At 38.7% G+C, this 25,393-nt stretch overlaps 1 protein-coding gene and 1 pseudogene across 3 annotated transcripts in view; one reads left to right on the top strand and one right to left on the bottom strand.

Moving 5' to 3' along the window:
• Positions 1-5,705: 5,705 nt before the first annotated feature.
• On the bottom strand, positions 5,706-6,182 carry LOC149250835 (17.4 kDa class III heat shock protein-like; annotated as a pseudogene).
• A 2,212-nt stretch (positions 6,183-8,394) lies between these two features.
• Positions 8,395-25,393, top strand: part of LOC149250834 (phosphopantothenate--cysteine ligase 2-like) — a 183,552-nt gene continuing 166,553 nt past the window's right edge. Inside the window, exon 1 of one of the 3 annotated variants that reach the window (XM_089459254.1) lies at positions 8,395-8,886. Coding sequence is in view for 2 of the 3 variants with exons in the window: in XM_089459252.1 (XP_089315378.1) it covers positions 9,066-9,204 (139 nt within the window). In the remaining variant the exon portion in view is untranslated. Of the gene's footprint in view, positions 8,887-8,929; positions 9,205-9,276; positions 9,902-25,393 lie in introns of those variants that run through there. The other 2 variants (XM_089459252.1, XM_089459253.1) reach the window with 2 other exon arrangements.

Raw genomic sequence — 25,393 nt, 5'->3', positions numbered from 1 at the left:
TTGCAAGGTCCTCCTTGCAAGATTTGATGAATTGATCATCACCTGTCAGTATGAGATCATCAACATAAAGTACAATGATCAACAATTTACCTTCCACCACTATGTGGTACAGGTTCACATCCACTTCACTCTTCGTGAAGCCCAACCCGGTGAAGTAGTTATCTATCCTAGTGTACCAAGCACGGGGTGCTTGCTTCAACCCATACAACGCTCTCTTGAGCCGACACACATGCAACTCACGGTCAAAGGTCTCAAAACCTTCAGGATGCTCTATGTACACCTCTTCCTCAATCATGCCATTAAGGAAGGTTGTCTTCACATCCATCTGATGTATCTTCCAACCCATCTGTGCTGATAGTGCCAATATAGATCTGATTGATGAGTACCTTGCAATAGGAGCAAAGGTCTCATCATAGTCAATCCCCTCTACCTGTGAAAAGCCATGGGCCACAAATCTAGCCTTATGATTCTCCACACTACCATCTACAACTTTCTTTACCTTGTAAAGCCAATGGGAGCTCACCACTGACTTGTCCTCCGGTCTTGGGACCACATCCCAAACACTGTTATGAACTATGGAGTCATACTCCTCCACCATGGCATCAACCCAAACTGGCTGCTGCACTGCTTCCTTAAAAGAAGATGACTCTATCACAACACTTTCGCTCATAAGAGCAATGTATCCAGTGTACCTCTCAGGTGACCTCCTCTACCTACGCTAAGAAGTGGGTGCTCCCACATTCTCCCGCGCATCATCTAACAATCTATCAGCCTCTCTGGTGCGCTTTCTTCCCTCTTTGGCAGACTCTGCCTGAGTGGATGTCTCCACTCCTGAATCCTCTGCATGTGGCTGCTCCACATCAATCTGAGGCTCCTCAACCTTAGGAGCTAAAAGATCCTCATCTGCATGTAGCTTAAGCTCCCTCTCAAGCCTTCTCCTCATCGAATCTTACATCCCTACGAACCACTGTCATCTTGTTGGTCGACAAGCATCAAATATCACTGATATATCAATGATATTATCAACATTGCTCCAAACCATGCTCGTTGTTTGTAAAATGAAGGAAAAAAGTTGAAAAGTTAACTTAAATTAGGTCCTAGATCCTTGGGCTCAATTGCAGTTTTTGCAATTTTATTAGGGGTCAAAAAATCACTGATTTTTTTGGCTAAACATTGACACCAGGATGTATGATATGACCCTTTATCATATTTAAAACCTCAGTTCCCAAAAAACAGAAATGGATATGGATCCACCAGATTTTTGAAAAGCCAGGATTTGGATATGGTGAGGAAACACCATGTACAAAAAATACAATTTTTTTAAACAAATTTGAAGTTACAGATCAAAATTATTCACGACCAACAAGATGACAGTGGTTCGTAGGGATGTCAGATGCTTCTTTCGTGCATATTTGGTCACATCGAAATATACCGATGACCCAAAAATCTTGAAGTGACCAACATCTAGCCTCTTACCGGAATAAGCCTCCTTTAGTGTCTTCATCTCAAGTATTCGATGTGGGCTACGACTATGAACATAAACCATTGTGTTGCATGCCTCAGCCCACAAGTGTAGTGGTAGGCCCTGATCATGCAACATTGCCCTTGTTGCCCCTACTATGCTTTTTTTCTTCCTCTCAACCACCCCATTCTGCTAAGGGTTATGGAGTGTCGTCATCTCTCGTTTAATCCCTTCCACTGCACAGAAGTTCTTAAACTCATTTGAGACATACTCACCACTGTTATCACTTCGTAGAGCTTTAACCTTATTGCCAGACTCGTTCTCCACCAATGCTTTAAACTCACGAAACTTTGTGAAAGTTTGATCCTTTTTTTCTGCATGAAAAATATCCAGCATTTACGAAAATAGTCATCAACAAATATAACATAATACCTGTGTTTGGTTGTGGATGCTGTCGGGAATGGTCCACACACATCCGAATGGACTCGCTCTAGAATAGCCTTTGCTCTACTGTCTCTGTCGTGAAAGGAAGGCTTGGATTATTTTCCCAAAGTACACCCATTGCATGTATCAACTTGCTCAAGTGTACCTTTTGGAAGACCAGTAGAGATCTGTTGCAATATCTTCAAAGCCCCATGATGCAAGTGGCCCAATCGCCTATGCCACAACTCGCCAACGTCTCAGCTCTACACCCTTTCTGCTTTTGTGCTCAAAGCAACACACTCCTCTACCTCCATCTTATAGAGATTCTTCACCCAAATCCCTATCTTCTTTACTTAACCTGTGTCTATGGGTTGAAGGAATGTCTTGGCTTTCGAGAATATCACATCATAGCCTCTATCCTCAAGCATGGCAACAGATACCAAGTTCTTCTTCATCCTGGGCACATACATAACATTCTTCAAGGTGAGTGAAGCCCCATGCTCCCTCTGAAAAGTAATTGTGCCCAATCCAGTAACACTATACTTCCCATTGTCACCCATCTCGATATGCATCTGGAGATCTTTCTCCTCCAGGTCACTGAATAACTCTTTGTCATCAGTCATGTGGAATGAAGTTCCATTGTCTAAGTACCATACACTTCCCATCATTGATGACACCGTGCATGCAAGGAGCGAAAAGTCCAATTCGAATTGAGAGGCCAAAGCCTTACCTGCTGTTCCTCTTGAGGACCTCTTCTTGGGCTTCTTGAGTGGACAATTTGTAGCAAAATGGCCCAGCTCATGAAAAAGAAAGCACTTAACTTTCATCATGTCTTTCTTCTTACCCCCATGATAAGAATATTATTTGGAATGGGAAGCTTTCCCCTTCCCCTTCTTCGCCTTAATCTCTAAGGCACAATTCTCTTCATCATCAGTCTTTGATGCCATCCCTGGTGTTCCTCCTGATCTCCTCCTGCATCAAATACGACCATAATCGTTCCCAATCCGGCAGCTTCTCTCGACCATTAACAGAGTCCTGATAGCTATGCTAACTCTTTGGGAGTCCTAGAAGAGCAAGACTCACCATTTCATCCTCGGCAATGGTGATTCCAAAACTTCCAAGTTCATCAAGACATTGAGTGAACTTGGTCAAGTATTTTGGAATAGTCTCGCCTTTCTCCATTTTGATTTTTCAAAGTTTGTCCTTCAATGCCAATTTCCTTTGGTCCCTGCAGTTTTGATACAAGTCAGTCAATGTTTTCCACATAGCATACAGATTTTCCTTGCCATGAAGACTCGAGACAATGTGGTCTCGAACTCCCTCAAGGATTATCTGCCTCGCCTTCGCCACACACTTCTTCCATTCGGCCAAATTCTGTGCATCTGATGCTGTTGGCTTAGGAATTTCTTGATCAACGAATTCCTTCAAGCCATTATCCTCTAGCACAACCTCCATTATATCCCTCCATGCTATAAAATTCGAGTTGCCTTCTAAGGCATGCTCAAGCCACAAACCGTAGAACGCCATCTGTCGATCTTGAAGTATGTATTGCAAATTTGAATTTCACCTGTAACCCAAAACTCAAAACTTCGAAATCTCGTATAGTATACTGTCTTCAACTCTGATGCCATGTAGAAAATCCTGTAGATTCATAAGCTCATGCAATGTACTAAAGCACAGGACATGAATCTACTTCTACTTTCAACCAGTGGAAGGCAATAGATCGATGAAAACAATATGAACAAGAAGAAGATAAATCAATGGCACATAACACAAGATGTATATGGGGAAAGCCTGCTTAAAACCTCGCTATCTGTATTGCATATATCAGAAATATGAGTGAAGATACAAAGCTTGTTCTCACTGGAACAATTCTACACAAGTATGCTCAACTCTCTCAGCTCACAAGCTAGCTCTTGGCCAACACTTAACCAATTCTGCAGCTCTCCAAGCTCCTAATCTCTTGCATAATCCTAGGATGAATAGCCCATATTTAAAGGGAATTCATGCTTCCAAAATTGCACAATCCAAACATAGGATCAATCTTTGATGCATGCATGATATTTACACTCAAGTAAATAATATCACCGATAGTACATTGTCCCTGCACTCTAGTCTCAACTGGGTCTTTCTCATAATTGACATGCATGAGTTTCTCATGAGGGAATCTTCAGTTAACTGGAGTAGCAATAGTGGATGCATTAGTGCACCAACTGACTGTTAGTCCTCTATTATTTCCAAAAACAATTTAGAACTAATTTAACTGAACTTAACTCAGTAAACTGAGTGATCTAATTTCCAACTCAATTTAAACTCATACTGAACCCCTAAAACTTAGGGAGAACATATACATGACTACAAAGAGATTTTCAACTCGAAATTCCTAAGCTAATTAAATTAATTAAACTTAATTAACTATTTACAAGTTGCTATGAGAATAGAATTCAATTTTAATTCTCAGTTTAATTCAATGACAAATTAAACTGGAATTTCTTGTTGCCATTTCTCAACATGAGATTTATCCATAAGCTTATTACATTGTTTGGGTGACACATGATGAATTGAAGGTATCTATTTTGAATAATTCAATGTTGTCATGTTTATAGTCACAAAAAAAACACTCGAGTTCTTCTCATTAGAAGGAAATAAGATGGTAAAATAATTATTTCCTAATGAAAAGAAAGAATGACCTAATATGTAGGAGAAAATTAGATATAAATTTGAATTTTAAAGATATGTTTTTCTTTTTGGAGGCAACCCATATCCATTACAACAATATTTTTCATGGTAGTAAAGCTCAACATATTATTAGTTGAGATTTGAACTCAAGTGGCTTGGATAACAATCATTCCACTCAACTACTTAAGATGACCCCAATTGACAAAAAATTATTTACACTTAATATTATGATTATTAAATATAAACCAATTATCTTAATACATAAAAATAATAACAAATTTAAATATTTTTTCAGTATTATTTTTTTAATTATACAAATATTATATAATTTACTTCATTATTTTTTCTCAAAGAATTTAATTCATTATTTTTATATATAATGAAAATCATTAACAAAGCCATTACTACTTGGTTGAGACCTTTAATCCCATTAAAAACATAATATATTAATAAGTTTTATAAAATATAAATATATTAAATTTTTAAAATTATTGTTATTTTATTCCAAAGGAATCTAGCAGCACACCTGACATGTAACTACTAGTAAATGTTACGGGGTCTACGACTTGTCCTCCTCTCGGTAAACTAAGTCACAACCCACGAGATTTGAACCTTGGATCTCAATTACTTCGAGCACCAATTGAGCTACCCCAAAGACAATATAAATAAATTTAATTATATAAAATATTATGCAATTTGATTTATTACCCCAAAGACAATATAAATAAATTTAATTATATAAAATATTATGCAATTTGATTTATTATTTTTATAGTTTTCCAAGGAAATATTTATGTAGATCCACCGGAAGGATCACATCAACTGTCTTATTATTAGCAAAGAGCTTAAGCCTGAGTGTGTCAAGGAGAATTGACCCATAGCCTCCCGTTAGCGAAGTGTTTTCGCGAGAATTAAACTAACTATTGAGGCTTTTTTATGATCAATTCTTTGTTCCAAATTATAAAAAGGAATTACATCTACAAAACCAGACTTCCCGCAAACAATGATAACCACAGACAATGATAACCAAACGAGATCCAACACAGAAAAACCCTTCCATTGAACAAAAATGGAACAACATTTGCTTACATGTTCAAGAACCAAGAAACACGAAGGGTTAAGAAAAAACACTATTTTATTGTCAATTTATAGAAATATGATTTGTCTTAGACTTCATCGCATGTGGAATTTTGGGCACAGTAACGGTCAAAACCCCATCCACACAAGATGTAGAAATGCCCTCGACATTGGCATTGCCAAGCAACAAGAATTTCCTGGCAAACTTAAGGTTTTTTTTTCTTTCCATTCGCAGATACTTGCAGCCCTCCTCATCCTCAACCGCATCATGCTTCCGCTTGCCTCCTTGGCATTTTATCACCAACACCACCTCCTTTTCCACATACACCTAACTTTCGGACTTGGTCAGGCCTAGAACGTCGATGCAGAACACATATTCCTTGGACTTTTCTTTGATGTCCACGGTCGTAGGTTCCACACCCTTGTTCTCCTCATGGGGCTGGTCATATGACCACCCAGACGAAATTATGATCCTCTCCAGCTCTTCTAGGTAGTGCAACAGTGGGCTCAGGGCTAGAGCGTGATCCATATAACTCTTCATCGCTCAAATCTCGATCTAAAATAATAGAATGGATTGCGGGCAGTTACAATAGCATGGAGATGTCAACCGAATGAATTCAACTCAATTTATTATTTTTATATATAATGAAATAATCAATCAATTATTATATTAATATGGTATCCAAATTTTATTTATATAAAAAATGGAGCATGGGTTACATAACTGGATAATCCTTATGGTGACAATGAATTGTAATAACTTGTTATTTGTGATTTACAATTTCAAAACCACCCAAGATACCTATTCATACAAAGATTGACTATATATCCTCAATAATTAAAGATATATTTTTTTTCCTAATTAGGTAGCTAAATAGCTTAAGAGTTAGCCAATTTGATGTTATGACATAGCACACGTAACCATTCAATCTCGCAGTTCATTTTTTTGACCAATGTTCTAATCTTAATTATTCTAAGAATGACTTCCAATTTGAGATCTCTAGCTTTATTTCAAATTGTATGTGTCTCAAAATGATAAATGCGTCCCCTAAAACAAGAAGAAACCTTGGATGGAAATGGAGTAGAACTCCTAATTACCATACATGCCTTCCTTTCATTATTCCACCGGATAAAAAGACCCCTTCTCATGTCACCCATACATACCTTACTAACATTGAAAACATAATGTATGAAAATTTATATATTATAATAAACCACTTTTTCTCAACAACAATATAATAATAAACTAATTATTTCTTTAAATCAATATAAAATAGTTTAATAGCTAGTGAAAAAGGGAAAAACTCTTCATCCAAGTAACATTTAAATATATATAACCCATGAGCGGCAGACAATTTGGTTTATGTGGGGTTTAATATTTACGAGGTCTCGGGTTTAAACCTCATGAGAGGGATTAATGATGGAAGTCACTTTAGGGGAAATTCAAACTATCCTATAGGTCATCAAACCTCATGAGAGGGGTTGAGGATGAAAAACCTTATGAGAGGGGTTGAGGATGAAAACCACTTTAGGGGAAATAAAAACTATCATAAAGGTCATTCAAGCTTGATCGAAAATTGGGGTTGAGGATGGAAGCCACTTTAGGGGAAATAAAAACTATCCTAAAGGTCGTCCAAGCTTGATCAAAGAGGGGTTGAGAATGGAAGCCACAAGCTTACTTGAAAATTGAGGTTAAAGATAGAAGCCACTTAGGGGAAATACAAACTATTCTAAAAGTCTTCCAAGCTTAATCGAAAATTGGGATTAAGGATAGAAGCCATTTTAAGAAAAATACAAACCATCCTAAAAATCGTCCATACTTAATGGAAAATTGGATTCTAGTTAATAATGAAATTTTTGTGCGAGTTAGTAATTTGAATAGTTGAGAAGCATGGTTTGTTTTCTATGAGCCTAAATTCAATTTCAAAAAATATGATTGATACATTGTAACAAAGGCCGGAGTAAACGAAGAATTAAACCTTTTCTCTCAACGACTTTAATAACACATGCCATTGAAAAAATGAGTAAGTCCCTGTTTCATCCAGCAAATTGGATTCCAGTTAATAATGAAGTTTTTGTGCGAGTTAGTAATTTGAATAGTTTAGAAGTATGGTTTGTTTTCTATTCGCCTAAATTCAATTTCAAAAAATATGATTTATACATTGTAACAAAGCTCAGAGTAAACGAAGAGGAGATAGATGCCACTCTAGTGGAGTGGTGAAATAAATAACTTTGAAAGCATTCATCCTAGTGCAGTGTGGGTGGTGAAAAAAATACCTTTGAAACCATTCATCCTTCTCGTGTCGTGAGCATAAGTTAGCAGGCTTATGCGTATCGTGCACCAACTGAATATGCCCGGATCTCCATAGTTATTCCACTGAACAAATCCCTCGAAGTCATATGGCTTATTCCAATGAACAAATCCCTCGAAGTCATATGGCCTATCAACAGGAACCCACTTTCCTGAGTTGTGGTACATGTAACACACCTGCTCATCCCAACGGCTGATAGAAGAGCCCACAAATATCTTGTCATGCCACATTGAGGCGTCTGCTGCAGAAATACAGGGGCGAGAAATTGAGCATAACGATCACGGGCCACAGCCTGGGGAGCGCGCTGGCGATGCTGAGCGCGTACGATATCGCAGAGTTGGGATTGAACCGCTCGGGGAGCAACGATCAGGCGGAGTCGATTCCGATAACGGTGTTCTCGTTCGCGGGGCGAGGGTGGGCAACGCAGCATTCAAGGATCGATGCGAGGAGCTGGGACTCAAGTTTCTGAGAGTGGTGAATGTACACGACAGTGTGCCGAAGGTCCCCGGGATTCTGTTCAATGAAAAGTTCCAGATGACGACGAGGCCGACGCATGCGAATTGATCCGACAGACTGTGACAAGGAATTAAAGGGATAGGTGGAGAGATGACGTGGCAGTCTATTTAACTCAACCAGTCGTATTGGTTGACCAGTATTTTGGTTTACAGTAAAAACCCTCCTTCAAAGATGCTTTCGGCATAACTATATAAGTTTAGGGGCAGGAGAATTTTTGGAAGGGATTGCTTGTATTTTTTGTTTCCAGGTTATTGGCACAAAAACACAGGTCATGCGAATGCAGTGAACAGCAAGAAAAACGCAAAGGGCAGAGAATGTGCAGCGTACAACGGGCAAGAGGCAGAGGGCAACTGTGAGACAGAGCAACTTTTTTCCAGAAGTCAACATCTCGATATCGAGGGTTAAGCGAAAACAGAGGTGATGCTTCCTGGACAATTTTAGTGGAATTTGGTGGAAACCGTTCTTTTCTTTAAATTTTTTTGGGTAATAGTGAATCGTTTAGTGGAAACCATTCTTTCCTCTGAAATTTTATGGGCAATAGTGAATGGTAAACTGCTCGTCCGGGAAAACGAATTTCCTGAACATTGGTTGATTGGATGGAGGTGGAAGACTTCGAGCTCTCTGCAACATTGCTTGATTGGATGGAGGTGGAAGAACATGGAGGTGGAAGACTTCGAGCTCTCTGTAACAGCTCAACTTACGTAGGAGGGGATTTGAAATTGAAAGTGGCGAACAGTAAGTAACAACATAAGGGAGGTCGGATATTATTGATTTTTTGTGGCTTTGTATGACAGACAGAGGGGCTGCTCTGTGCAGGCAAGTAGTCTACTGCTTATTTTGGGCGCAATTGATCAAGTGCGGTTTTATTTCTTCCTGAGTTCCTATGCTACCATAGCAAATAATTGACATATAAAATATATACTTCTTATGGTGGACTATTATAAGTAAGTTCGAGGCAATAACTTGCAGCGCTGCTAGCCTAAGATATCTGTGGATACTTGGAGCCTGCGGCATTATCGACATTTCCATACAGCTGCCGTTGTATTAGGGGTTGGGGCTGATGCAATTATCGCTTTCTACATCATTCCATCTTTTCCTCGATTGTTCTCCTTCTTTGCGGAGGTTGTGGGGATTGACTCTTGGGGTTGGAAGTCGGAACATCGACAAGGAATCTCGTGTTCACATTGTTTAAATCACTATTGCAAATTGGTTTCCGTTGAGAAATCGAGCGCCTTGTCACACTCTACCTTTGGATCCTTGATTGCAGATTGCGGTTTGCAGACATCGGTGGTTTGGAGTTTTCCTTTCCGCATGTTTAAGCGGTTTTTTTACACTGCTGGTTTTATTCGAATTCTCGGTGATCGTTGCCTGAATGTTCGCTGCATTGATGCTGATTATAGACGGCTCAGCACAACTATCAGTTTCCCTTATGGTAACTTGATCTACTTTAAAGCAGGCTGTCTTGCCATTGTGGGTGAGGGCAACAACTTTAAATCTAATGGTGGGCATATACAGCCCGACCGCATTAATGGATCCGCATTAATGGATCTATACACTGGGAAATAAGTGTTACCGTTCCTTAATAGAATGTCACGCATTCAGACACCCGTGACCCAGGGGTCGATGTACCATCAGATTCGTGGTTAATGCACCAATAATATGAGACCAAGAAAAGAGGGCAATTAATATGCACTGACAATAAAGAAGAGAAAGGGGAAAAATAGGAATGAAACGGGAGAACACGAAACGAGAAAAATGTCAAAAAAGAACATGGGAATCAATATGGGCATCTCAACACAGATCATGGATGTACATACAACATCCGCAATGCCTCCACGTAACTAAGCCATCCCCTCACCTAGAGGGAAACACTTATTTCCCAATGTATAGATCCATTAATGCGGTCGGGTTGTCTATGTCCACTGTTAGATTTTAGATTTAAACAAGTTTAAATCTAACGGTGAGTATATACAGCCCACAAGTTTAAATCTAACATATACAGCCCATAAGTTTAAATCTAACGTTGAGCATATACAACCTAATCGCATGCTGTATATGCCCACCATTAGATTTAAACAAGTTTAAATATATACCCACCGTTAGATTTAAACAAGTTTAAATTTAACGGTGGGCATATACAACCCAACCACATTAATGGACCTATGTTAAATATTGGTTGCCTTAAAGAAACTATCTTTTTGCTCTACGATTCCCACCATTGGACGGTTTTCCAGAGTTTCTTTTCTCTCTAGATGGAATATTATCGTCGTAGTGGAGGGATCGATCACATGTCATCCAACACCCTGTGTTATACATGTTGATCCTTCCATAGCTGGCACCCATGCATGACACTTTTCATTGGAATCGGAGGCCTCATTCAAGCAACTTTGGAGGCAGAGAATTACTACAACCAAAAAAGTCATTTGACCGACTCACAACATAGAACATACGCTATGGATAGTGGGGTTTCTGAAGGTAATTTCCCATGTTGTCAAGTTCATGCTGGTTCTGATTTCCACAGGTCTTGACGTCGACACAAATGGAAGGCTGTTGAATCCGCGGAGGAAATTAAACACTTCGTTTTTGGTAAGGATATCTATTGGGACCATGTATTAGCGCTCCAAAAGAAGACACTGGTAGGCCGTTGGGAATTCGGGAAGATGGATGTGGAGAATATGAAGCGATGGGTGGCATCCAATTGGCTACCAATTCTCAAATATTGTCCCAAGGTCAGTATTCTACTGAAAGATTGGTTTGGTTTCCATTTCCTTCATCAAGAGGATGCTTCAAAAATCATGCAGTCCACCTCGGTGCGTGGACGCAACTATTTAGAGCTCTAGCACTGGTATATTGGTTTTAACCCGGCGATGGACATCCCTTCCAGATGTCTTGTGTGGGTAAAACTCCGGAGATTGCCTCTGGAGCTCTGGTCTCGTAAAGCCATGGCTAAAATCAGATAACTCATTGACAAATTTATTTGCCTGGATGAAGCCCTACACTTGTAGCAGAAATAAGGCTTTGTACAAGCTCCTCTGAGGTGATTGGTCCTAAATGCCACGTGATTTGTTGACGGAAGCAGAAAAACTCATAGGTTAGAGGGAATTGCAGTGACCAAAAGATTTCCTCTAGAGGAATCCTTGCTTAGAGGGAGTTGATCTCAGATGATGGTTCTTGAATAGGTAACTGATAGTACCTATGGCAAAATGGAAGCAAATTAGGGTTACTATGGTGGGATTTGTTTAAAAAATAACAACATGATGGATCGAGAATGGTTGAGCCAAAGAATGTTGCTTAACATGTTATGAAGTACCAGGTTGGTACAAATGGTCATGGCATAGTTAGTTCAATTGCAAGGCGAGTGCTGAAAATAGAGGAAGTTTGTATATTCTTCTTGATTGGGCTTTGATCTCGTTGATTAGCAGGAAGCAAGTCATCTGTTGCACTCAAAGGCTGAGAATGTTGCAATTTGAAAGATGAGCTATGAAGCAGTATGATTATAGCTTATATGACTGGTTGATCAGGTGCAGGTGACAACATGATGACGAGTTAGGGCACCTTGAGATCTAGTATCTCTTCATCCATGACATGATACAAAAGAAAGCAATAAGGCTCAAGCAAATCTCCCCAAATGAGCATATAGTTGATATTCTGATGAAGCCGTAGCCCAGGAAGAAGTTCGCATACTTTTGAGACAAGCTGAGGCTTGTGGAGATTACTCCTCTTGTTGAGAGGGAGTGGTAATATGTTTGCAGCATGGATGGACATTCTCCCAGTAGGGAGAATGGGCCCAAGAGGCTCAAAGTGCTCAATAGGTAGGGTTGAGTGAGTGCCTCTTAGAGGTGGAACTTGATCACACACCAGGAATAGTGGATTGAGGTCCTTCAACATCTGGACCCTTATCACACACTAGGAATGGTGGAGTGAGGTCCTTCAACATCTGGACCCTGATCACACACTAGGAAGGGTGGAGTGAGGTCCTAGACCTTGATCACACACCAAGAATGGCGGAGTGAGGTCTTTAAACATTTGGAGTTTGATCACACACCAAGAAGGGTGGAGTGAGGTCCTGGACCTTGATCACACACCAAATTCGGTGGACTGAGGTCCTGTTCAATATCTAGACCCAGTTATCAACTAGGTAGGGGTTGAGTGAGGTCTTGGCCCAGAGTGCTCATCAACAAGGGTGAGTGAGTGCTTGCTAGTTGAGGGTCTCAGCATTTTGGCCTAGGTAGTGGCCATGGGATTCGAGAACCGATCACTCTGGAGGAGTGAGTTCTGATATGCTAATGACATTTCCATGGGCTTGGTACCACCCGAGATAGGCCACTGGCAGATGCTGATGATAGATGATGATGTTTGTAATAATGGATAACCCTTTTCATAGAGAAATTTTGTCAACGTGAGAACATCTGGATAGTCATTATGAATATCTCCCTAGTTAAGAGGGAGTGTTGATTTTTGTAACTATGGTCGGTCTTCATAATGTATAATTAAGTCATAATGTATTTGTAAAGCATATTTAAACGCTTAGGAGTCAAAAGAAAATTATTTTGAATCAAAGTCCCATTGTGACTTTCAAAAGAAGAAATTTGAATCTTTAAATTTGGTATTTTTGGCTCAAAAAGGTAATTTTGGCATCCTCCTAGTCAAGTTGGCTCCTTCAAAAAAGGTTAGGTCGGTTCCAAGTAAAGTGGCGCCCCTTCAACCCAAAGAAGATCTATAAATAAGAGGCTTTTCATACTCCCTTATGACATCAAGATAGCTCGCACATCTGTGGAAGGTAACTCACATTTATGAGGATAAGAAGCTTATATATTTGTGGAAGAACTTGCATTATCCGAGGGAGAAAAGCTTGCATATATCTGAGGCAGGGAGGACTTGATCTGAGGTCAACAATGAGGTTCTCTAAGGCAACGAATGGGAGATCTCTTTGACATTTCAGATCAGACCTGTTCATGGGTATTCTAAGGCATGTAATACAAAGTTTTGAAGCAGAAAAGGATTCGTCTGAAGGTCCTACTCTGAGGCAAAAAAGTAGGATGACTTTTTGAGGCAATGAAGAGGCAGGGACAGTATGATTGTGAGCCTAATTGACTTGACTAGGAGGATGTGCCATAGACTAGGTTTGACCTAGTTGTTGACTTGGGTGTGTCTCTGTTGTATTAAATAATTCTCTATAGAAAGGGTTGCTGGGTTTTTCCCCATGAGGGTTTTCCCAAGGTAAATTTCTTGTGTTCCTGTGCATTTTTCTCTTTATTTTCTTATTGCTCTAATGTGTTATGTCGTTGATGTCTTTTTGTGTAATTATTGAATGATGAAATGTAACTAAGAACTAAAAGGATCAAAGATAATAACCAGTATGAAAGATCTTGTAAAAATCAACACCTTTCTTGAGTGGAAGTGAAGCATCTTGCAGTTAACATGAGATACAAATAACTTTGGGATAAATTTAGCAAATTTAACTTGAGCGTTTTTTCTCCACTTTCCTTTTTTACCAATTTTGCTTCTCCCTAATTTCTGTCAAAAGAGTTGACTTGCCTTAAGATTCTCTTCATTTTTCCTTTTTAACATTTAACTTAGTTGTAATTTTACTCGAGGAATTCAAGTTCCCTTAATTTTCTCCTCGCTATCCCTTTTTAGAATTTTGACTTGACTTAGATTTCAACTATATCCTACTTAGCGTTGAATTTTGTAGCTATGTCCGGTCTTCATAATTATATTTTTGCCCTAGAAATATATGTAATGATAAATACAAGACATATGTTCTTCATGTCAGTTTCAAAAGAGAATTTTTGAATTTTAAAATTTGAATATTTTGGCACCAAGAAAGTCATGTTGGCCCTCCAAGTCGGCCTACCCCTTGTCACACCTATTTGTTCTCCAAAATCACTATATATATGCCATTCGACTTCCTCCTCTTGGGAAATTCGGATCACACATATAACAAAGTATCTTCTGTGATGGAGACAAAGTATAGAAGGTTGAATTTGACTAGAAGAAGATTGAGCTCTTTCTCTCTCCATCTGACTTTGTGCATATGATAGAAAGGTTGAATTTTTTGGGCATCTTTGGCTAGCAGGTCCGAGTTTCTCTGATGTAGAAGTATGCTGAAATTCGGCCCTAGCAAATCATACCAGACCAATTTTAGTGGGTAGAAGATTGACTTGACAAGTGGGAAGGTTGACCAGGTTTGACGATTCTTGTTGGTTTGTTTGCATCTTGACTAGAAGGATTAGATGCATCTCTGTTGAATTGAATGATTTCTCTAATGAAAAGGTTGTTCTATTTTTCCCCATGTGGGTTTTCTCGGGTAAAATACTTGTGTTTCTTGTTTGGCTGTCTCTTTATGATCCTACTGGGATTTTGTTTCTACTATTGAGATCTTTTGTGTAATTTCTTTATAATGAATATATGTGCAAGAAAAGATTAACTAGAGAAGCCATAAGAAGTAATTATCAATTTAGAAGATCCTTGAAAAATCAACATGGTATCAGTGCTATGGTATATGAGCAACCTTGTTCTAGAACTGCGACCCTAGATCAACAAGAAAGGTCAACAATGTTTTTGAGCAAAAGTGACCGAAGTTTTGTTGAAATTGAGATCTGCTTGTGTAAGCAAAGTTTTGAAAAGGGACGAAGCCCTAAGTTATGGACCTCAATCCAAGCCTTAGGGCTTGTTACAGGGGCTGAGAAACCTCAGGAGATTCGAGGAACCTCGAACAGGAACCAAGAGTTGTCTTAGATAATGGAAAAACCAACCTACAATTTGTTTTGGTTACAGCCCTGACTTGGATCATTGGAGCATACCCTATTCAACAAAGAGAAGCCATGGAGCATGAGCTTGTGATGAATGATGTCTTGTTTTGTATTGACGTGATCATGAGTATAATGGGAATCTAAGCCTCTATGACTAAGGCCAAGGAGTCTCAAGAAACAACCAAAAGAAGTATGAAATTATCTTTCTCTAAGGTAAGTCCAACCAAGCTATCTCTTGTGCATAAGATCTACAAAAGTAAAACACTATGCATAAAAGAGGGGTTGTTGCTTTAATATCAGTAGCAAAGTTAAAGTGTTTTATCATTTATGTAACTCATGATTAGTCCTCCTTGAAGATTTGTTCTAGCTACTAAGACTAACAAAATATACAACACACATCGTTTAAATAATAGTTTGAACTATTTTGTTACATGAGGTTTCCATGCAAAACACATCACAATGATGGGGTGATGAGTATGAGGCCTAGGAATACAGACCTATAAAAAGAGCCAACAAAGCTATAAGATGTCTATTTGATGCCTGGAATGTAAAGTATGTATCATCACTCAATTTACTTACAGTAATTTCGTTTTGGGATCAAAGGTTTTATTTTGGTAACATTCTTATCGACTTCAACTAGAGGATATGATTACTTAATAGCCTTGTCAATGAACAAGCTTGGTTGAAAAGTCTGTATCAAAGTTGTCTCATGAAAAGACTAAACAACAACTATAATCTACTTCTCAGTCAGACCATTGGACCATGGCAAATTTTTTATCTGTTGCCTTACAACAATCATAAATGAATTCTTGAAGAAAGACAGTCATAATAACTATGAATATTGTCCACTTACAAGTTCAGTGATAAGATTCACAAGAAATCTAAAGCATACAAGTCATATTGATATTTCAAGAAGCAATGACAGTTCACATTGTCGCTGAAAGCAAGATAAAGCCACATGAGGGAAATATGTGATCCATACATGTGTTGAACAACAAACCTGTGTTTTCTTTTAAAATGTTGCAATATATGTTCAGAAGCAAGACATTGGTTTGATGCTACGAGCTCTTAAAGTATTGATACCATTTGCTATTATGGACTTTGCACTGTTAACTAAAGGCCCTGGAAGATGCATTGCATTTGATATTGATTGCTGATGCTAAGGGTATTTGGGACAAGCTTAGATTGCTTGAGAATACTAACCTCAGTTAGAGGAAGTGTTGATGTTGTTGCATCAAGGGGCAAACATTCTCCCTAGGTCAGAATATAGACAGGTCAAAGTATTGACTAGGGGCCACAAAATGTGGCTAGGGAGAATGGCTCAGAGTGCTCCCCAGGTGGGTGAGTGAGTGCCTTTAGCATCGAGTAGGAGAATTACCATTCAATTAGCATGCAAGAATGGTAATAGCCCAGGGTTTCACCATAGGTCACAGGTGTTGACTAGGTTCCAATTGACGACTTGGATAATTGGTGAATTTCTCCAAGTGATTACTTGTTGAGCATGATGCTGATGCAAGATGCTTTCCACAGATAGTGGATTGACACATCAACATAGTTAGTTCATTCACGGACAATCGTTCTCTTTGGGTCAAAATGACCAAGAGAATAGTTTGGAGTGTTGATATGATAGCACAAGGGACAAACATTCTCAATGTGTCAAGTGTGTTGACTAGAATTAAGGAGAATGGTTCGACAGAGGACATTCATTTTTCTTGTGTCAAGTATGTTGATCTGACAAAGGAAGAATGGTCCTAGAGGCCCAAACACTCAGTTGAGTGCGTGCCTTTAAGCATTAGGCTCAGACTCTCTAGATAGGTTGAGTGAGCACATTTAGCATCAGGCCCGGAATTAGTCATGAAGAGTGAGGTCTTTGGAGATTCAACACGAGTCAAAGATATTGACCAGGGTGATGGTGAACCAAGACTAGTCAGTATACCATGTGTCAGAGAGACGGAAATGATGGTGCTTAGTTGATGTTAATGATGTTAGGAGTACCAACCACAATTATGGTGATGATGCACCATAGGTGAAGGTACCGACTGGAATGATGGTACCTAGTTGATGCTGTAGATTTTACCATAGGTCAAAGTTGTTGACCATGATTATGGTAATTGAATGATGTTGATGATGAATTGTTATAATCTTTTCTTAGAGAAATTTGTCAACAAGAGAACATCTAGATAATCATTATGAATACCTTCCCAGCTAAGAGAGACTGTTGAATTTTGTATCTATGGTTGGTCTTCGTAATTTATATTTTTGCCCTAGAAATATATGTAATGATAAATATAAGACACATTCTTCATGTTGGTTTCAAAAGAGAAATTTTGAATTTTGAATTTTGAATATTTTGGCACCAAGAAGGTCAAGTCAGCCCTCCAAGTCGCCCTGCCCCTTGTCACACGTATTCAACCTCTAGAATCACTATATATATGCCATTCAATTTCTTCCTCTTGGGAAATTCGGATCACACATATAACAAAGTATCTTCTGTGATGGAGACAAAGTATAGAAAGCTAAATTTCACTGGAAGACCGAGCTCTTTCTCTCTCCATCTGACTTCACATGTGTGACAAAAAGGTTGAATTTTCTGGGCATCTTTGGGCAGCAAGCTTGGTTTCTCTGATGCAGAAGTAGGCCAACATTTGGCCCTAGTAGATCAGACCAAACCAATTGTAGTGGACAGAAGATTGACTTGACAAGTGGGTAGGTTGACTAGATTTGACTGAGACTTTCTTATTGGTTTGTTTGACATTCATCTTGACTAGAAGGATTAGATGCATCTCTATTGAATTAAATGATTTTTCTAAGGAAAAGGTCGCTGGGTTTTCCTAGGGTAAAATACTTGTGTTCTTGTTTGGCTGTCTCTTTATGATCCTACTGGCATTTTTGATTCTACTATTGAGATCTTATGTGTAATTGCTTTATGGTGAATATGTGTGCAAATTTTTTTTAACTAAAGAAATCATAAGAACTAATAAGTTTAGAAGATCCTTGAAAAATCAGCACTTAGAACTTGAGTTAAGGAGTCAAATCAGTGCCTTTCTTGTGGAGGGAAAATAGGGAGGAATCTTAGGAGGTAAATAAGGAAAAATATGAGCGAAAAAGAGGAGACAATTTGGGGGGATGAGTGGGTGGAAAACTAGGAGAGAAAATAGGGGATAAGGAAGATGTAAAATACGAGAGTATTTAGGAAAGGGAAATGCACAAATAGAGAGAAAAATAGGAGAGAAAAATCAATTCGCTCAATTGCCATGTCACTAATGACTCATCTAGTTTCTTGCTAACTGTGCATCCTCAATTGTTTCCACGTGTTAACCCTTCAAAATGCCACCTCATGCTACAAAAAATTGACATGCCAAAAATCGGAATCCCCATAAAAAATAGGAAAATGTATCAAATGCCAAAAAATAGAAGGGGGATCTTGCCATATATAGTATGCCTACAAATAGGCACTGTTAAAAATAGAAATATGTCTGCATGTCCACAATATTATACTCATTAGTCTTAGGATCTGATGGGGAACCCAGATTTGCTGTCAGCGTTGCCACTGCAAGACTGCTAAAAATAGAAAGTTCTTAGAATCAGACAAAACCACCACTATCAAACTTATAACTCAGTGGGAAATTTGAATATGTAATAACCGCTGCCATATGTCAATTGCGAAAATTATAATTGTCTTAGAGTTGGATGAAAACAACATCATTAAATTTAGTATGTAGTGGGGAACTTGCATATGTAATCAAACATGATATGCAACCGCTGCTAAAAATAAAAGGTCCTCGAAATATTGTGAAAATATAGTCATTGGATTCCTCTTTCAGTAAAGAATCCAAATCGACATGCAACTGCCGATTTCTGGTAGCATCAGATGTGCTCTTAGCCTCAAAATTTGCATGGAGACTAGGACACATGTATTCTAGAATACCCAGAAATCGTTTTGGGAAATTCCACTCGGAGAAGGTTTTATTAAAATAATTAATTATTTTATGGGTGCTTAAGTCTAAACTTAGGAAGTTAAAATAATTAAAGGGTATTAATCAAACTAAGGGTGAAATTCTAGAAGAAGACGAAGATTGAGTCCAAATGATATGAGCCATTGATTAGGATCTAATCTGGGCAGTTGATTATTGATTACTCAACTGGAGGATTATAAGAAGGACTTCGATGGGCATTTGGTAACACATCGAGTAAGAGATCCAGAGATCGATTTCTGAAGAGAGCAGCAACAACTGTTGGAGAAGTCATCGAGGAGATTTCTTGCAGTGAGGGGCAAGGATAGTTTCCGGGGGAAGTTTTCCTGGATTGGAGAGTACAAGGCAGAGAGGGCAGAAAGACGTCCAAAGAGGTTGACACAGGGCCATGTAGAGCTACGCTGTGGTAGCATAGAGCTTTAGAGGGAGATCGAAATTCTGTTGAGGAACAATCAAGATCTAGTGCCGAAGCTGGGGTGTGAGACCGAGAGGCTTGAGAGCTGAAGTCAGAGGATCAAAAGGAGGTGTAGCGCAGTCCCAACTGTAGTGACGCAGTGACTGCATAGGCTTGACGCAGTACTGTGCAGAGGCTCACCTCTTACGCAAATCAGGGCTAGTTCTTCTAGTGATAGGGTGAGATCATCTCACTACTTTTTTTGTCCAGTTTCTCTCCGTATCAGATAGCCAGTCGGGCATCCAATGAATTGTATTAAGAAAACTACTGCTTAATAATACAAACCCTTAGCTGCTGCACTAGTTTTCCCGCATTGGGTTTTTCTGGGGACATTTGTCCCAAAATAAGGGTATCATATGTGGTGTATTTCTTTCTTGCTCAGTTTTTTGTTTCCGCATTTAATTTATTTGGTGAAGGCTGTAGTGTATTAGTTTCAGTATTTGCTGTAGGTTGCAGTAAATGATTTTTTCAGTAATTAACAAATAGAAGGAACTTAATCAATTGTTGCAGTAGAAAATTGGGCCTTCCAAATTTTCACAACAACCACTGCTAAAAATAGAGGGTGCTCACATGCACTCATATGTAGCTCATTGGACTTGTAATCTCGCAAGGATTCTAAATATATCATTATCTCTAACATGTGAGTCCATGTTCGAAACCTGCCAAAATAGGAAGTGATATGCATGTCACTTGGAAAGGTCTCATTGGAACCTTGAGTTAATAAGGACTTTGAATATGTGATCCATACTGTTGTATTATCCCTAGAACTCCCTCTCCTACAAAGTAGGGAACCTACTAAAAATAACAACTTCCCCCATCCATGTAAAAATGTGTTCGTGCTAGCACTAAATCAATCTTGTAACTAGTCTCGTTGGGAACCAACCTTTAGCTTGTATTTGTATTTGTCCCTGAACCTTCAACTTAAATAAGTATGCTACCTTAACCCTCTAAATTTGCAATTGGAAAATTTAGGGGTTAATAGAGGGCGAGCTATAAATTTATAGATGAGGGTCTCAACAATAATCCTCCTTAGCTCCACAAATTTAGGTGACTTGTTGTCCACAAAATCCTTGGAAACTAAGAGATTTTTTTTTTAAATTTACATTGATTAAACCCTCACAAAAGGAGGTAGAGGTGTCATTCAAAGGGCCTGACCCATAAAAGGAGGGTTGTTTAGGCCTTTATAGTCCAACGTTCCACCATGTTTTTTCTTGGATAGCCTTTCATGAATTCCCCAAGCCTTTCCTTACTTGAAAACTCCTCCAAAAAGCTCAAATGTTCCTCAAAAAAGTCCCAGACATCCTTCTAGCAAGTCTGGACATCTACCTTGACTTGGAGATAAAATTTACACTTGAATTCTTCTTTGACCTACTTTTGATGCTTGAATCCTTGAGTTGAGGTGATTTGTTCAGAAAATATCCCTTGGTCCATCCTTTGCTTGATTTGACTTCGAGTACTCCTTATCTTCCTCTTTGACCTTCCAACGTCTCCCTTGACTAAGTCGACTTGGTACTTTTGCCTTTAAAATAGATGCTTTCTCCCTTTTCTACGCCAGTTTGTCATTATCTTTTCTTGAAAACTTGTCCTTCATTGACTTGTGATTGTCCTTGGCCCAAAAGTTCCTTTGAGTGAGTTGGAGGGCTCTCCTAGCCCTACACATGTGGCCAACCCCTTAGAAAAGCAAGCCCCAAGTGTAGATATCCAATGTCTTTGATTGCCTAAAAAGTCCGAAACATGGGTTTTGTCGCAAAATGCTTTTAGATGCCAATAGATTGTGTTGGAAATACTAAGAGGGGGGGGGTGAATCAATATTTCTTTTACAATTGTTATTTTACCAGTTTTAGATCACTTATAAAACAAAACACAAAACGAACACTATAGAATAAATGATTTTATTAATCAGAAATGATGAGGACTCCAATCCTCTTCTTTACAATAAATCAGGTACAATAATGCGTAGGGCTCCAACCCTAGATGAGGACACCAATCTTCGATCTACCAGGCTCCAACTTGTACTTTGCCAAGCACCAACTTAGACTTCATGAGGCTCCCACCCTATCCACTAGCACAAGCTCCAACCTGATCTTTTGGAGGACTCCTATCCTCTAGGGCTCCAACCCTATGCTTCAATTCTTCAAGATAAGTTCAATGGTTCTTCAAGGCTTCCTTAATGCCTTCTGCAACAAGCCTTGACAATATCTTCAACAATGCCCTCAAAATAATATTCAAGATACTTTATTCATCAATGAAAACTTTATTAATTGTAGAAGGTGTCTCCACTATTCTTCATGTCACCCAAGAGGTCTTCCATAAGGCTACTCCATTAGGGCTTCAACAAAGCTCATTCTACATAGATAATTCCTTCAAGACTGCCTTCAATGGTTCTCCTATCAATGCCGTGCTTCTATAAATCACCAGGAAAAATTAGCACTACTCTGTTTTTACAGGTCATATATACCAGATCAGACTTGAGCTTTTTGCATGATTAAATTCATTTTTTTTCTCACAAGGTCCAATGTCTATCAACTCATGCACTAAACCACTTAGACCGGATTCACAAAAACACACCCATCGAATAAGACATTAGCCACGATTACCACAAACACTACAGGTCATGCACTATCCAATTGTGCCAAGGTCGAAGCTATACAAACATGTGCCAAGATCACTGTACCAACCATACGCATAACCTAGACCTTAAATATACTGTTATGTTGACTATACACGCAGAACAACGATATAACAGTGCCAAGACAAAGACAAACGAAATATTTCAGTGTTGAGACTTAACACCGAGACAACTGTGCCAAGGGATGAGATATAAACCACTGTGCCGAGACTACTGTGCCACGAGATCAACTTCCACAAGGGCTACAAGCCTCAGGTCCGAGGTTCAATTGTTAACAAATCTGAGCCTCCACAAGTCTGAGCAAGAGGATGACTTCAGAAAAACGATAGGACCGAAACTTTATTTCCACAAGATTGAGAGTTTGTCTCTTCTTCGCTTTGTATCTTCTGCGATCGATCTTGTCTTTTTCCTGCGTTGGATTAGATTATCTTAGTTGCTACCCTCAACACTAGCCAATAGCCAATCTGAATCCTGCAAGAGTTCTTCATTCTGTGATTTGCCTTAGAGCGAGCCCACACCTACATATTTTTCTTCATTGTAGATTATCGTATTTCTCCTTATCCAAGTGCTATCCAAAGATGTGCGAATTTCTTCACCGTATTTGTGCTCCATAGCTGGCCTAATATATATGTTTGGAGGAGCTCTTAATTTGGAGTCTACCTGTAGTTGAATATCTACGTCTTTTGATGTGGAGCCGACATGAGGGAAAGGTATGTATATACTTTTAGTTTATATTTATTGATGGACAACTGATAGGATAGGTTATATTTAATTAATTCTTTTGTCAATAGGTAAGGTGCCATGGGTTTGGGTTTTTATTATGAGTTTTATATTAAGTGAATTTAGGAATAAGGATTTTATGCTAGGGATTTCATTAGCTAGTGTTAATGTTAGTACTTAGGGTATCATAAAGTTTTTAATTTTTTAATAATGTATGGTAGTGTATGGTTACAATTAAGGGATTTTATGGTAAGGTTTAGAATTTAAGATTTTAATTGATATAGGGATAGGAGTAGGATTTCAGATTTTAGGAATTGTGGAATTTAGGAATTAGGGTTTAATAATTTATGAATTAGAAAGTTGTTCTTAAGGGCAAGGATAGGGTTTTTTACGTTGACTTTTTTTATTAGGGTATATTTATGTATTAGGGTTAGGGTTTCATAATTGAGGACATGGATTAGGATAGAACTAGGGTTTTAGGACTAGGGTAAGGGTTTCATTAGGTGTCTAGGATTTTCATTTAGGGTTAGGGTTTCACACCTTAGAGTTAGGGTTTTTCACTTGGGGTTTTCACTTAGTGTTTGCTTCAACAATGCATCTAACATATTGACATCAATGACAACTTTTACCAACAGATTGCTCAATTGTCCCATTTGACCAAGAATCACCCTTCAAAATGTCTATGGAAGTCCCATGTGCCTGTTAAAACTAGGACAACCCTGTTTCACTGAGCATATCTTCCTCCTGGATCATCATTTCTGAAAAATTCTAAGGGGCATGGAAAGTAAATGTTTTGTTGCTTCATCTAAGCCTTTGACTAATGATCCCTTTGGAATCTGTGCATTGGGATTGGCACACTGCCGCTGGAATCGCAAATTGTTGGAAAATATTAGAATGCCATAGTGAAGAACTGTGACATGATGAAGACACCAGGCCAAGGAATGCCATACAAACTCAATAAGACAACCATGTAGGGAAAAGGTAGGTGCACTAGGATCAAAGGGATAATGTAAAGGAAATGTACAATAGGCGATCACCTTTATAGGGCTAGAGACTGAGTGGTACTGTAAATCATGGGCCCTAATAGATCCACCTCCAGGATGCTCACATACCACCCTAGAATATAAGGATGCCCATCAAAGTAGGGAGTTACTTCCCACTAGGGGAATGTCAGTACTAAGTAGTGCCATAAAACCAAGTACCATGGAAATGAAGCTAAGATGACTGGCCATAACCATCCATACACTGAGGATCTAGGACACAATCATGAAAAGATCATCTGTCAGGGATTTACAAGCCTTTAGACTTGCATTCCTTGGGCTTACAATGTTGCTGCGCAAAATGAATCTGCTCATATGTACCCATGCTGAAAGAGGTGTAACAGGAGTTACATCTTGCATGTGATGCACTATTGTGGGAGAGATTCCTACATGCAAGGCACATTGGCTATGGGAGTTCAACTCATGCATGGCATAATTATTTTGGGAGTTTCACTTCATGCTTGGTGCATGCATCCATGCATGTGGGGTGCATGCATGAACACATGGGGCTCATCATTCCTGAAGCTATGCTTCGCTTGTTTGTAGCCTCTTCTTCTCTTATTATATAAAGGAGAGGAGGGTGCAGTAGTTTTCTTAGTTAACGAGTCATGGTGTTTTGATGTGAGAGGTTATGTGTGGGCAGCCTGTGGTTTGTATACACTGCTGTAATTTCCTCTTTCAGACTCAACAGAGAAATATGTGATTGCTGCTACAGAATTTTGTTTGCTGTCCAGAATTTCCATATTTCATATTTCTTAGATCTACTATATGTGTAGTGTTGGATTGATTTAATCTTGTGATGTAGAATGTCTGTACTTTTGATAGACATTTTGCTAATGTTTCAGTTTCAGCTGTAGTATTAATTTTTTGAAGCGCAGATCTGCTTATCATATAAGCTGAAAAATTCAAGAAAACATGGATGATGAATGTCAAATGATGATGAGATGTACAAGTGCTTAATTTTATACATAATAAAATTAATAATTCAATGATAATATAATGACTTTTAGTTAATTATTATAGATTGAACAGTGTTATAATTCCACAAGGAAACATATACTTGAAATATGAAACGAGTTGAGAGACAATATCAAATTTTTTTGTGTTCTTGTTGAGAAACATGTCTTGCAGAGTTCTCTTTGGCTAAGTTGCTGCACAATAAGGGACATACCTTTGCTGTCAAAGTCGCCCAGGATTTGGATCTGGCCTCATCGGCAGTCACTCAGGTTTTGAGCCTGGGTCTCTGCTTTAATACAAGCCCAATCAACTTGCTGTTTGCTGCTAGATCACACTCCTGTGGGCATGTAAACAATTTAAGTCACTACATGTCATTGATATTCAAATTACTATTG

The sequence above is a fragment of the Pinus tabuliformis genome, chromosome 7, assembly GCF_031772625.1.
Source record: "Pinus tabuliformis cultivar Carrire ecotype Pingquan chromosome 7, CPIR1, whole genome shotgun sequence".
In the NCBI taxonomy this organism is placed as follows: domain Eukaryota; kingdom Viridiplantae; phylum Streptophyta; class Pinopsida; order Pinales; family Pinaceae; genus Pinus; species Pinus tabuliformis.
This window is presented reverse-complemented; position numbering and strand designations above follow the sequence as displayed.